Source organism: Heloderma suspectum, chromosome 4 (genome assembly GCF_057233095.1).
Source record: "Heloderma suspectum isolate Gila_16-S chromosome 4, 16-S_ref, whole genome shotgun sequence".
Lineage (NCBI taxonomy): Eukaryota > Metazoa > Chordata > Lepidosauria > Squamata > Helodermatidae > Heloderma > Heloderma suspectum.
This window is the reverse complement of record NC_139461.1, coordinates 285,285,304-285,300,585: the sequence shown is the minus strand read 5'-3', so window position 1 is coordinate 285,300,585 and position 15,282 is coordinate 285,285,304. Positions and strand designations below refer to the sequence as shown.

The following is a 15,282-nucleotide window of genomic DNA, read 5'->3' as shown; positions in this document are numbered from 1 at the left end:
AACAATATTGCTAGATCAGAATGCTTTTACTCTCAGATCAGAACTTGAAAATCCATGGCCCTCCCCCATACCTTTTGAATAAAGAGTGTGCTGTGCGAAGAACTCCGTTAATAACATGGAAGTCTCCACTCTGAAAGCGATTCACCATTTCTGTTAACAGGTCAGGCCATTTCTGGGGGAAATCTTCTCTACCAATTATGCTAATGGCATCACTTAACTAAAAAAAAAGAAGTATAAACATTATGTTGATGCTTGCAAGAGTATCTTGCAATTTGCCTTACGGTGAACTAAACACAGCATAGGGCTTCATCTAAGGAAGAAACAACATGTTAACCATGTGACTCGTGTTGAAGACAGTAGACATGTGTCTACCTCCCCACTCCTCTCCAATATCTAGCAGACCTTATTCATTACATCACAACTTCTTGCATTTCTTCACCCCACATAACTGGCTGTCACTGGCAGGGGGAAGGAGACCCAGACCATGTGCTATCAAGACATAGTTAAGGTCACCTAGACGTTATGGCAACAGTCATGGACAGTTGCTGTTCCCAGTGGCAGACACACATTTAGCACTTTTACTATCAATTCTTGCCTTTTACCCACTCTCCAAGGCTATCAAAATAGGACTAGACACTGTATATGGGAAGTGAAAACAAAAAAGAGAAACCACCATGGAGAGAAAATTCCAGCTGGCATACTGTGAAAGTTTCACACCTGTCCAACATTTCCTGGTCTTTTAAAGAACTGTCCAAACCATCCTTGTAGGATTTTCCCCACCTGTCTGTTCACCTGCAATCACATTAGTGAAACCTTGGGCATTACTTCAAGGACTTACTCTGGTACCTTCCCCACTGCAGCTATGTTTGTTAATACTACTAGGAGAGGATAAACCCAGCTCATCTGAAGTAGTAATGCAGATTCTATCTTATCTCCAATTGGGGGGGGGGGGCACTTAACAGCAGCTGCCCTTGAGACATAGCCATTGTATAGCTTAGTACTGAGCTTTTAAAATACGTTTTTACTGTTTCTGTGTTAAGATGTATGCTGCTCTGAGAGCCTTGCACTGAAGGGCAGCACGAAAATTGTCAAATAAGTAAATAGAACAGTCATCAAGTTATAGACAGAATCTTCTCTCCCTGCACCCTTTGGCCTGGCTAGGCCTAAACCACGGAATCTAGATCTCCACTGGGCTGGGCTCCCTTCTTCATTCCTGGCCATCTATGCCATATTTTAACCAGATTAGCCAAGCCAGTAATTTAGTTTTTATAATGGAATAGTTCTTATCACTTATTACATATTAATCATTTCTGTACTTAAAGGATATATAGTCTGCTTTGAAATATCTTGGTTAACATTTTTCTCAAGTTTTTAATATCCCCGAATTAGCAGATATCTATTGCTTCTTGTTTTAAAACAAAATGTTATATATCAACACTATCAGTCTCCCTGCAGGATTCCATTTTTCTTCATTTTCACCTCACCTGTTTTTGAATTTGTTCTGGACTGCTAAGCATCAGGTGTACTATGTTGGCTTTAATGGCTATCCTGTCAGCTTCGCATATTTTGTCTGGTTCATCTTCGATCTACAAACAAAAGGTTAGTTAAGCAAGGATCATAGCATCTCTATGCACAATGAACTGAGATAAGCTGAATGTATCTCAGGTACAAGGGAACTCTGCACAAGTAGTGACAGATACCTCAAAATATTTTGCCAGTGCTAAAACTGTAATGGCTACTCCACAAGTATTTACAAGGCTGGTGTGTTAAGAGTCAAGCTGAATTTGTCCTCTCTCACCCTCAAAGTGGAATAAGTCTCATGAAACTTGCTAGTGTCGAGTAACCACAGAATCACAAAATTTTGTGACTGACCAAAGGTCACCAGTATCTCTCAGCACCTTACCTCACAGGGCTGTTGTGAGAAAAAAAGGGAGGGTTCATGTATGCTACCCCTGAGCTCCTTTGAAAAAGGGCAGGATAAAAATCAGATAGACACATAGCAGACTACAACCAAAGCTTCATTGTAACAGCTCAGCTGTAAACTTCACATAGCGGAATGTGTAAGTGTCAAGCAGATGGATGGAATTTGCTGACAAAAGCAAGAAATGTTCTATTTGGTAATCTTACCCTTCCCATTTCGGGGGTACAAGGTCTGGCCACACACAGCATGAGAAGTGATGTGACTGCATCACAATGAACAGCAACAGCAAGTATAGCTTTGAAGTAACTTTAGCTGTAGACTTATAACCTCACTCCTCAGTTCCAGCTGTTATCCTTGCAGGCTCAAGCGGGCCATGAGAAACAAGCTGCTTTCCCAACTGTTGATATAGTACCAATAAGCACAGTTGTAAATTCTTCTTTTTCCAAATTATAATTTACCAATATATATTAACTTATTTCTCCACCATTGGTAACAGAATTTGAGGATCAGATAGCACCTAAACAGTCACTGAGTGCAAGGCCTTAAAGAAGGTTTTGGAAAGACCTCAAAAATCCCTAAACATCTCAGTGTGGAATATTTGATATAGTTGTGGTTAAATGTCTTATAACCATAAATTAATATCAACAGTTGGAAGGTGTGAACCAGATGTATTTCAAAGTTCCAAAAAGAGAGAAGCTCCAATTATAGTAACATCCCGCAAAATCAGAACAGTGTCACCCAGTAGCCAGCGTTCCATAAATTCATTCACCTGCTCACCAGCAACAACCCCCATCCCCATCTAGCAAGTGCTCCCATGCTTTCTCCAAAATCCCTGATCATAAAATAGAAAAAATGACTCCTCCCTCCCTTCCCCTCGTTCTCTAGGGAAAAAAGGGTGAATCCTTTTCCTCCTGACAAGACCTTTGCAGAAGGCAGTAACAGCAAGATGTTGCTTGGACCATCTGCAAAAGCCCAGCGCAAGGACCAACACCTATCGCTTCCCCAAATTCCCTGCACATGCCACAGGACTTGGGAAAGGGAGGGGGTATGTGATGGCCACAAACTGGCCTGATTAGTAAAAAAAAAAAAAAGACTAAATGTGTGGATACTTGCTACTAGCATTGTTTTTGAAATAAGACACCAAGTCTTTTATCCTCCATTTGACTGTATAGATATGTTATGATCTGGTGGAGGAGCTAAGGTAACAATTGACCTGGGATTTCAGGTATAAAATCACTATTGCCTTCAATATGGCTTTCCACATGAAATACCTTATCTGATGTCCTACAATAATTCGACAAAATCTGAGTGCACAAGAGTTTCTATTAGTTTGCCCATAACCTCTTATTTTACTATGAAACACATTACATATCTGTATAATTCTAGTCACCAAAATACCTACAATTCTCCAGTTTCTTTTAACGTAATTCTTGAATGTGACAGAGGCACAGACTTTGATGACATTATCTTGTGACTTCTCCAGTAATGTTAAGAGTAGCAGTGGGTAATTCTGGCTTCCTTCAACAGACTCAAGGAATTTTTCCGCTGTAAGAAAAAGTCCTGAACTTGGCAAAAAGTTTAACTATTCCACAGTCTATCATCCAACAGCATTTACTACAAAAGCAAGTTAATATGATCCAATAAAAAGATTAAAATTAATATTTTACACTGACTGTAGAGCTGCAGTCCTAGCAATATTAAACATATGTCAAAGGCAAAGAATTCCAAGTGTAGATAAGGATGATGTTCTTAAATTCTATTTCCTTACTACCCTATTTTCAAAAAGGCAGACCAACCTGGAGTACCTTCTTATCCTAGTTCCTATAAATGTAAATAGGCAGAGATGTGCAAAATATGCAGCCTATCCTGGTTATTTTATTGGAAAATTCTGGTTAATAATTGGCCTTTTGAGGGAAGGTTACAATTTACCAGTATATTAAAATTATTCAGAAATGTACAGAGTATGGCAAGAATTATTATTGGAAGAACCAATTTATCTGATGAGAAGTAATTCACTGGAATACACTTATTTTGTAGAGTTTAATATTTGCACACTGGAACCACACAATAAGTTCCATACATCCAAGAGAGGTCTGAACTTGCGTTTCTTGAACAGAAGCCCTCCATGCTTTATGACAAACCTGTTTTTGAAACTGAGAGGAGTTTCATAAGCTGTGCATGATTTGGCACAAGGATCTACTGTTCAAAAAGTAATATCAAAAATTCCACTGGGCTAAAATAGCTCTTTTTAATCCTGCCCTTTGTATGGGATCCTAACTATTTATGAGAAGCCAGGACAGTCTGGACTATCAACCTATCCTACCCTGAGATCCTAGACATATGTCCTCAGAAGTATGCCCCAGTGTTCAATGGGCTTATTCTCAGATATGTGTGAATAGGATTTTAACCCTAGTTTTTCTGAATCGCTAATGAGCAGATATGTGCAAAATACACAGCTTCCCTCCTCCTCCAATTTTATTGAAATTATTTTGGTTTCTCACCCGATTCCCATAGCTGTTTTGCTTGAGCAGGATCCGATTAATTCACTTTGAATATCCTGAGGCTATGGGGCATAACCCAGAGAAATTAGGCATGCCTAATTCCCAATGAAGGCAAAGGGAATTGTGTGCTTAAACAATTCACTTCAACCCCATTGATTTTACTCACATTTCAGTGCACCTAACTCTTTGCATCATATCCAAATCACCTCAAGGGCAGATCTCACTAAGGTGCCACAGACTGTTAGTATGACAGGTAGAAGCTCTTCCTGGATCTCTCAGCACTGTAGCCAGGCTGGGGGTGAATGGAATACCAACATGCCTTTAATAACCAGCAACTTGACTAAATGCTTTGGCTGTGATTAAAAAAGGACACAGAGGTACTCCCTATCATTTAAAAACATTATTTGTTATTGGTATGTCCAACTTTCACCTAAGACTTCCATGTGCTATCTGTATTGCCAACTATGTCAACACTCATCAACTCAACTGACCTGCATTTAAAGTGGCACAGGGGACAAAAAGATAACCCCTAGTTTGGCACACATTGGTTTCCCCTGCTCCTTTGGATGAGAATTTCATCTAGGAAAGTTTCAATAGGTTTTCTCTTTCATTACAGAATGGTGCTATAGCACTTCGAAAAACACTGTTCTTATTCAATACCACTGAATCTGAAAAACACAGGCAGTGTCTAGAATAGCTAAACAGACTCTGTAATGTTTTGGGGTAAACTATCGCTTGACACCACTCAATACAGTTTCAACCTTTACATTTTTAACTGTTTACCAGGACGCCTTATGGCAGGATCAGGATCTAGTGTCTTCTTTAAGTATTCTGTCAAAGTCTGCAAATTGGCATCACTCAGCTCCATAACTGCACAACCTAAAAATTAATAAAACGTTACTGAGTACAATTTTAGATGCTATTAAAATATAGTTAAAAGGCCAACTGTATACACCACAAAGAAAACCCACTCTGTATAACGCAGCGGTTCTCAACCTGTGGGTCGCGACCCCTTTGGGGGTCGAATGACCCTTTCACAGAGGTCACCTAAGACCATCGGAAAACACATATTTCCGATGGTCTTAGGAACCGAGACACTGCTCCTCTATCTGTCTCCAGGCGGGTCCACGCACATGCAGATATGCTAGATAGAATCTAGCACCTTTGCGAGGCTCCGGTGAGGGAGGTGAAAGAAGGGGAGGTGAAGAGGGAAGGGAGGCCCAGAGGCTCCAGCACCGACGGTGGCGGCTCCCCTTACGGGGGTGACTGGGTGGCGGGGTCTGGTGTGCTCCGCCCTGGGGAGGCCAGACCAGGAAGCGCGTGTGGCCGGCCAGGAGGCTGCTGAAGCGGCGGCGGCCTAAGCAGTAAGAGCGCGGGGAGAGAGCCAGGCAGGGCTGGCATGTCTGTGTCCGCCGCCTGCAAGGCCCGGCTAGGCCTGGCCGCCTGCCGTGGGGTAGGCAAGGATGGCATGTGGAGAAATCGGAGATGGCGGGAGGCAGAGCGGCCGAAGGGTCGCCGCTTATGGGCGGGTGAGGGAAGATCTCCACGATACGAGGGACGGCGGGAGGGAAGGGCAGTGTCCAGAGCTGCACGCCGAATTATTGGGGGATATGGGGAGAGAAGGGAGCCGAGGCCTGGCTGCTGTGGGCGGAGGGTGGCCCCTGCAAGCCAGGAGGGTGAGGGGAGATGGGCCGCGATGGTCGCCGCGGGTCGTGAGGACGGTGTGTGAAGCCGAGGCCTGATGCTGTGGAGTGGGCTGGGTTGCGCTGTGGGGCGAGGAAGAGACGGGGCCCCTGCGTGGGTTCAGGGATCCCTGAGATGGGGATGAAGGGCAGCTGCGAAGCATTCTGCGGGGGGCAGGCGGGCTGTGGGGTTGGGGTGCGGCGCGCACAGGCCTGCCCCTGAGGAGTGGGCTGGGCTGTGGGGGTGTGTGAAGGGGGTATTTTTATATGGGCTAAGGGAGGCCTATAGGGTGTGTGGAAGAAGGGGGCAGCGCAAAAGCATATGGGTTGGGTCAGAAGGCTGGGCGAGGACCTGGAGGTCATGGGCTGCAGAGGCTTGTCCTTATGGGGTGGGCTGGGCAGTGGGGGGCGAAGAGGGTGTTAATGGGCTAAAGGAGCCCTGTCTCTTCTTGGGTGGGGGTTGATTAATCACTATGCTTTAATTATGTTCTATTTGTAACAATGAAAATACATCCTGCATATCAGATATTTACATTACGATTCATAACAGTAGCAAAATTACAGTTATGAAGTAGCAACGAAAATAATTTTATGGTTGGGGGTCACCACAACATGAGGAACTGTATTAAAGGGTCACGGCATTAGGAAGGTTGAGAACCACTGGTATAATGCATTTATATTTTTCAGAGACATTGGTGTTAGAAATCTACCTGTCATTACAGAAACTATGCACCGTACATCCTCCTAACCACATGATCCAGAACTATGATCTAAAAATACATCTCAAGCAGAGATTATTTCTCATTTAAATTGTGACCTTCATCTTTTGCTTCTTAGCCTTCAAATATTTAAACATCTAAAGCAAGACTTCTCAAATACTGCTACTAGGGACTTTTGCTGTAGTGGAGGCACTGATTTTCTCCACTGATATTTATGGGATATGATTAGACAGTTGACACCCCTGCAGCCACAACTAAAGACCAGTTGGAGAACCACTGGCCCAAAGAATAACTGGTATTTCCTACTGTAAAATTCTTCAAAATAAATGTCTCCAATACACCAGGGCTGGAGGGGAGAACGGGGGGATTAAAAACCTTTTACACCAGTATTCAACTTTTAGAAGCCAGCCCTGAAAACAAAACAACCTCTTTTACATTTCCAGCCTTACACAGTGCACCATTTAGTGAACATAGTGCCATGACTATGTCACAGAATCATAGAATAGTAGGGTTGGAAGGGGCCTACAAGACCGTCGAGTCCAACCCTCTATGTCCATTAATTATCTCTTCAATACAAAAGTAGTTGATCAAAGAATTGGAAAGAAATATTTCAGTTCCCTTTTGGTGCAAGCATCACATGTCTACGTTCCCAGGATATGAGATTTCTAAAACTTTTCTAGCCGTACTCATTGTATACTCCATGCTGCGTATTAGTACCCATGATTTCATGGAGGATAAGGCTATCAATGGGTGTTAATCACAATGGCTATATATTACCTTCAGGATCATAAGCAGTTATATCCCTCAATACCAGTTGCTGGGGAACACCAGCAGAAAGATGCTATTGCGCTCATGTCCTGATTGTGGGCTTCCCATAGGTATCTGATCTGGCCGCCACGGGAACAAAATGCTGGACTAGATAGGCCTTTGGTCTGATCCCACACAGTTCTTATGTTGCTGCTTTCCCAGTAGCATAGATCCTTTATGCCTCATGCTTTCACCACCATCTACCCAAGGGTAGGCTTTAGAAACTAATGGTTTACTTCAGAAAAAATCTGGACGGAGGGTGCAATCCTATGCATGAACAAAGTCCAACAACTTCTAGGATGCCCCAGCCAGCCATGTCTAAACATGCATAAGATTTCACTCTGACATTAAAACAACTCACATGCTAAAAAGGAAGCAAGCAGGATTTTTAGCACAACAAGCAGTACTGCATTCAGTGTATGAGTTCCCTCTCTGTGAAATTCCCTGCCAGTTAGTCATTAAGGAGTTTGGAGCAAAGTGCAACCAGCATGCTGATGATACACAGTTTTATTTCCCTGAGACATCTGAATCAGGTGAGGCCATGCAAGACTCAGGACTCAGTGATGGGCTGGATGAGGGCCAATAAACTGAAGCAGAATCGTAACAAGATGGAGGCTCTGCAGGCGAGTGGTTCCCAAGTCCAGAAGACAGCTTATTATTTGTTGCACTCCCTCTGAAGAGAACAAGTCCATAGTCCGGGAGTACTCCTGGATCCATCTCTGTTGCTAGAGGTCCAAGTGGCAACAGTGACTCCAACTGTCTTCTACAAGCTTTGGCTGGCATGTCAGTTACAGGGTCTCCTGGGCAGGGATAGCTTGACCACAGTGGTACAGGCACTAGTAACCTCAAGACTGGATTAGTGCAATGCATTCTATGTGGAGCTGTCTTTAAGGCTACTCCAGAAGCTGCAGCTAGTCCAGAATGCAACAGCTCAGCTGTTGTTGGGGACCGCCCCTTTTCAGCATGTAACAACTTTGCTGAGGGAATGGACTTGATGCTTATTTGCTACCAGTCCAGGTTTAATGTTTTGTTATTTGTGTATAAAGCTCTAAACAACTTAAGACCAGGATACTTGAGAGTGCACCTTCTCCCTTATCAACCTGCCCGGACACTGAGATCATTGGGTAAGGCACTCCTGGTGGTTCTACATGGACTTAAAGTATATTTGGAGTCCACTCAGAGTAGAGATATTAGCGTATTAGCTCCCTCTCTGTGGAATTCCCGGCCCATTGATACCAGCCAGGCACCAAAGTTGTCTTGTTTTTGGTGTCTCCTAAAAACATTCTTATTTAAGTAAGTCTTTCAGGAGTGAAGGACCAACATGTTTTTTTGGTTACAATTTCATTTTAAAATTGTCTTTCAAATTTTGACTTTTTTTATTTCTGTTCACTGCTCGGAATTTTTTTAGATGTAGAGAGGTTTAGAAATGATGCAAATTAATACAGTTCAAAACATATGACAAAGGTTCAGTTAAAAAAAACTCATGCAAATAAGAGATCAGTAGAAGAGACCACCACTGCTAAATATATGGTACAGTAAAAACTAAAAAGAACCTTAATCAGTAATTTTATACAAGTCAGACAGTGCAAGACGGATAGGTTTATGCATAACTGAGTGCTTTGGCACTGTCTACAAAAGGGGGGGGGGGAGAAAAAGAAACAAGATCCAAAGAGCAACTAGCAAAATGTATGCATATTGTTCCATGATTCTGAACCGACCCATATATTTCCTTCCTTTCCCTTCTGAAAAGCTTCTCTGGAAAGCCAAGGGATCCTAAGGAATGGCTGCTGGAAGAAGAAACCCTTAGAGCACTCATCAAAACTTTTGGATGTGCACATAGGGATCTTCAAATCGCAGCTCAAGACAAGTAATTACAACATACTAGACCATTAAAATATTTTCAGATTGTACACACACAAAATAATCCACATTAGAAAATACAGTGCTCATTCTGTCTGTCTTTCTCTCTTTTTCATACACACATCACAAACAAGCTTTAAGGAACACTAAAAATTAAATAACAATGTCAGAGTTTTTTGGAAACAAGCACAACAGTATTTCTTCTAAAGCTCAACTGGGCAACTAAAAGATCTATGCTTGCATTTCTCTTCTGACACTTTGGGGTAGACAGTCCCAGTTGACACCACTAGCATCAGTGAAAGAGACATAGGAATATTGAGACTCCCTTCCAAATTCTAACCTGTTGGCCAATCTCCTGCCAGCCTTGGGACCAAGAAGATGCAGATGTGCAAAGAGGGAGGCACGTGTGAGGTTGGCCACTAACCTCTGAATGGGTAGACCACCAGTTATAATGGTCCATCCCAAAAATGTATGGATCCAAATGGATTTCAGTGTGCTCTGAGGGATCACATGGGAGATTATGAAGATGAATCACTAGTAGAGGTATAGAACTGCAGTGCCTCTCCCTTGGCCCCAGCTCCTTGGTTTACTAACAAGCTGGTAGGCAGCTTGAATGCTGGTGGCAGAAGACTCATGCTGAATCTGATCAAAAGAGACCATTTGTGGGAATACGAAGGCAGCAAACAAATAATATTTATTTGCTACCACTAAGTAAGCTGAATCACATCTAGCGCATGCGATTCCAGATGGTGCAGGGGCTGTTACACCCCACTCACTCTGACAGTTTTGCTAGATTCTTTACTGATAAGGCCACTCAGATACAGTTCAACTTACAGAATTAGATATTATTGATAATGGAAGTATCAGTTGTTGAACTTGCTTGGATAAGTTTGATCTAGCTTCCTCTGGGGATGTTGACAAGTTGCTTGGCATTGTGAAGACAACTACATGCATTCTTGTCCCAGGCCCATCATCACCGATGAAGACCAGTCAGAGGGGAATTGGTAGACTTTTGGCTAAGATTATAAAAACTTCCTTGGAGAAGGAGAGGTCCTGCCCATCTTAGATTAGGCAGTGATCCACCCACTTCTTAAGCTACCATTGTTGTGTGAAGAGGATCCAGCTGCTTTTAATCTTGTCTTTTAAAGGAAGTTGGTGTGGACTAAATGATGCATCCTTCCTAAATCCTTTTCAATTAGGCTTCCAATCTGGATCCAGACACAGCTTTAGTCACCCTAGTAGATCATCTTCATCTTGAGATTAATACATCAATTAATTTCACTAGACCTCTCAGCAGCTTCAGCATTGTAGACCACCCCATTCTCCTAAATCATTTTGAATAGCTGGTCAGGGGTGGCTCTTCCAATGGTTTAAAAAACATTCTTATATCATTTTCAGAAGATGGCCACTGATGAAGTGAGCTCAACCCTATGAGAGTTAGTTTGTGATGTTCCACGGGACATGATACTGTTATTGGGTTTTTTATGAATTTATTGAATTTTTTTACAATATCTATGTCAAGCCACTGATAGAGATCATCCATAGGTCTGGAGTAGTGTCATCAGGCTATGGATGACATCCAGCTCTAAATTCCTTTGATTAAGTACCCAGAGGAGATGAAGGCAGATTAAAATTGAATCTAGAGACAACACAAATGACACGAGTGGGAAATCCTCAAGCTTTGGGAAATGGGTGATTGATCTGGCTGCAATTGATGGGTTTGGAATTTCCTTATCTGGGTGATTGATCTGGCTGCAATTGATGGGTTTGGGACTTCCTTATCTGGGCATTTCTGGAGCCTATGGTTACTCCTGGATTTGGCCACACTTTTTGAGAGCCAGGTATCTGTTGTGAGTTGTAGCCAGGAACGCCATTCTATCAACTGCAAATTGCATAGGCTTTATCCTTTCTTGGACTGGAATAATCCATGCTTGATTACTGTGACACACTTTATGTGGGGCTGTCCTTAAAGACAACACAGAAGCTTTAACTGATGTAAACTGCTGTACACTTTTAAATAAATATTGGAAGGCGTGAATATATTCAATCTGTTTCATACTGCATACCTCAAGATGCTGTTCTTAACCTTTAACACAGCCTTCCCCAATCTGGTGTCCTCCAGGTTTTAGACTACAATTCCCATCAGCCCTGACCACTGGCCATGCTGGCTAGGGCTGATGAGAGTTGTAGTCCAAAACTTCTGGAGGATATCATGTTGGGGAAGATTGATTTAAAGCCATTCATAGTACGAAACGCACATACCCTCTCCCTGTATAACCACCCACCCCCAGCTACATTTTTCATATGTAGTCCATCTTCACATATTTCTTCACTGCAAGAAGTTACAGTCCTCTGAGTCAAGCAATAGGGGATTTACAGAAGTGGTTCTGATGCTGTACAACCATTGTCTCCCCAACCCCATGTGACAGGTTCCAGCCCTTGTTACTTTTAAGAAGACCTGCAAGACTTTTAATTTTGGCAGGCTTGCAATCTTTCTGGTATGTTATAGGAAGACAGGAAGCTGCCTTATACCAAGTCAGGTCATTGGTCCATCTCGCCCAGTATTGTCAACACTGACCGGCAGCGGCTCTCCAGGGTTTCAGGCAGGAGTTTTTCCAGCCCTACCTGGAGATGCCTGGGACTGAACCCAGGGTCTTCTGCATGCAAACAATGTGCTCTACCAGACACAGGCCTTCCCTGATAAACTGGTGATGATTTGAATTTTTAGCTGGCAGCTGTTTTTTGTCTTGATTTGAAATTGCTCTTTCTCTAAGGTTTAATGTGTTTGATGTTCTAGATTTTTAAAGTGTTTGTAAACTGCTTTAAGCTTATGGAAAAGCAGCCTGTATAAATCTTTAAATAAATTCCTTAGATAAATACCAAAAAGCCAACAAATATTTTTTCTGCTTCTTGAACACAATTTATATCACACTGATTATGTTGTTTGCAGAGAAAGAACATGCCAGTCAGTTTGTGCTTACTTCTGAAAATGTCCTCCTGTGTATTACAGACCTCAGTCTGTTATGACGGTAAACAGCGCTCACATTCACTACTTTTTTGAAAGCTTGTCGCAAGTTATCCAGAGCTTGGTTCTGTTTGTTCACTCCTTGTTCAACTGCTACTACACCTACATAGATATGTTCCTGAAGACAGGTTGAAATAGCTTTTATAAGCTATTATTCAATATTTATGTAGCACCATCACTACACATGGTGCTTACAGGAGCAATGAATAAAAAGTGAGAAACCCTTGTCCCATAGAGCTAGCTACATTTAAATACTGGTAGAGACAACAAATAGAGAAGATGAATAGGAAGAATAGGAGTTGAATTGGGAGTGATAACTAAAGAATTAAAGCAATAGGAATACAAGTAGCTGGTAAAAAAAAAATATGGGGGAAGAGGAAAAGAGTTAGATTCAACACTAAGAGGCAAAATACTACAACCATCTTATCTGCAAGCTGCGATACCAAGGGATGGATCATGTTGTTGCTCTGAAGTGAAGAGGGCTTACTCCCAAATAAGTATGCTTAAACTGACAGGGACAGAGGCTGCACCTGATTCAAATCTTGCCCCTGCCATGAACTCACCAAGTGGCCACTATTCTCAGCCTCCATTTCAAAATTGTTAGAATAAAGCTGTTGCAAAGATTACTGAGAATGTACCTGAATGCTTTAAAACTGAATACTCCATACAAGCACTATATAGATACTTAAAATGGCCTCTGAGCATATGCAGAGTGGTTTTCCTTCACCACTGAATCTCTGCAACAAACCTTTATCTACTTCAGCCTAGGAAACACCTTATTTCCATGGAAGCTTGGGCTGCCCCTTTGAAGAAGATTAAGGCCGGGTGGCATCCCCTCACATCAGCCTTTCCCAACCTGCATGGGCTACATGGCTGGCTGGCGGATGCTAGGAGTTGTAGTCCAACACCCCTGGAGGGCACCAGGTTGGGCAAGGCTGCCTTACACCCTGGAATGAGAAAATATGAAACCGGTTCCCTTAGCAGCACAAGAAGGCCTCACTGGCCTCTGACGTCTGGTCCGGTCTGGTCCCCATTCCAGCCGGATTGAACGTGTAAGGAACGGCTCCGCCTCAACCAAGTCACTGGCCATGAAGGGGAAAGGGGAAAATGGAGGGGGACAAGTGATTGAGAGTGCTCGGCTCACACTACCTCGTTGCTGCCCCTGAGAATGACAGCTGCAAAAGCCAATCAACGGGCTGCTTTTACCGCGGGCTAGGCTCAAGAGCCAGCAGGGGCAAGAGTAGGCCAAAAGGGGCGGGCTGAAGCAAACGCAGCATGTTCAGCTGCGCCCCTTCGTTGGCTGCGCCGTGGGCCCGCAGCCCGACCACCACCCAAGGAATAAACGCGAACCGCGGCGGCCCCGCCGCCTGCGGCCTCCCCTCTCGCCGCCGCGCGGCTCCGGAGCCCCCAGAAGCGAGGCGGCGCCACAGCCCGGCCTCACCTGACGGATCCCCTGACAGCGGCAGCAGCAGCGACTCCTCCTACGGCTCCAGGTCCGCTTCACATTCAAACCTCGGTGAGAGGGCGCGGCGGCGACAACGTGGTGACGGAATCACGCAGGGCGCCGCTCAGATGCCGTCCCCGGCCGGCACCAATCAACGGCCGGCTTCGCCAAAGGTCCTAGCCAATCCCAAGCACGCTCCTTCTAAAGCCAGACCGGCCAATCCGCCGCCTCCGCTCAGCGGCCTCCCGCAATGCACCGGGGTGTAGCTAAGCCTGGCCAGCCGTGAGCCCAGGGGGGCCGAGGGCTGAGTCACCTCGTCGGTCCGGGCGGGCCGCGCATCGCGCTGGACTCGCGTTCCTCCTCGACGGGCCCTCAGCGGCCTTAACGCATGCCTGGGTAGAAGCAGGCCGGCGCCTTACTTGCTCCTCGCGGAGGGGAACGCCACTCATCATTTCTTAATGGTTTGCATAGCACAGCCTTCCCCAGCCTCGTGCCCTCCACAGGTGTTGGGCGACAACTCCCGGCATGCCCAGCCAGCGTGGGAGCTGTAGTCCAACACATCTGGAGGGTGATAGGTTGGGGCGGACTGGCTGGCGTAGTCTTTTTTCCAGCACAAGGTTTACTGCTCAGCTTCATTAAAATGGTGCAGCTTCAGGGGATGTTGACAGCGTTTTTTATTCGCCTCACGTTTACTGATTTCGTTGATGCCTGGTACAACGTTTAGCTTACGGCCTACGGCAGCCTTGCCCAACCTGGTGCCCGCCAGGTGTGTTGGACTACAACTCTCACAATTCCCAGCTAGAATTACGGAGTTGTAGTCTGGCACATCTGAAGGGCACCAGGTTGGGGAAGGCTGGCCTACGGATTACGTTACGTAGCGATGTGTGGTTTAGCTATACCGTATAATTTATATTGTAGCTTTATTGTTGTACTCCGCCTGGGTATGTTGCACATGGCACAAAGTAGAGAAATATTTTTAAATAAAATTCACTCGAGTTGGAATGAGTGATTTCCCATTCAGTTCAATGGGGCTTGTTACTTAGTAAGAATGTTTAAGAATTGCAGCCTGAGCTTCATTTGTGTTACATTCATATCCTACCTTTTCTCCGAAGAATCTAAGGTGACATACACACTTTTATCGTCACGGCCCTATGAAGTAGGTTAGGCCAAGAGATTTGATTGCCCAAAATCAGCCAGTGAACTTCATGGTTGAGTGAACTGAACTTGGGTCTCACCAGTCCTAGCCCGATACTCTAATCACTACACCACCACTTACATAGGTAGGCCTTACTGATGTCAGTACAACTTATGCACATTTACTTG

At 44.2% G+C, this 15,282-nt stretch overlaps 1 protein-coding gene across 3 annotated transcripts in view; it reads right to left on the bottom strand.

The window, feature by feature from the left end:
* Positions 1-14,033, bottom strand: part of CSE1L (chromosome segregation 1 like) — a 41,297-nt gene extending 27,264 nt beyond the window's left edge. Inside the window, exons 1-6 of one of the 3 annotated variants that reach the window (XM_084854083.1) lie at positions 13,957-14,033; positions 5,206-5,301; positions 3,324-3,466; positions 2,128-2,318; positions 1,485-1,586; positions 72-217 (exon numbers count right to left, since the gene is read on the bottom strand). In XM_084854083.1, coding sequence (XP_084710209.1) covers positions 72-217; positions 1,485-1,586; positions 2,128-2,169 — 290 coding nt within the window. In that variant the 5' untranslated portion in view covers positions 2,170-2,318; positions 3,324-3,466; positions 5,206-5,301; positions 13,957-14,033. Of the gene's footprint in view, positions 1-71; positions 218-1,484; positions 1,587-2,127; positions 2,319-3,323; positions 3,467-5,189; positions 5,302-13,956 lie in introns of all 3 variants that reach the window. The other 2 variants (XM_084854084.1, XM_084854082.1) reach the window with 2 other exon arrangements.
* Positions 14,034-15,282: the final 1,249 nt, after the last annotated feature.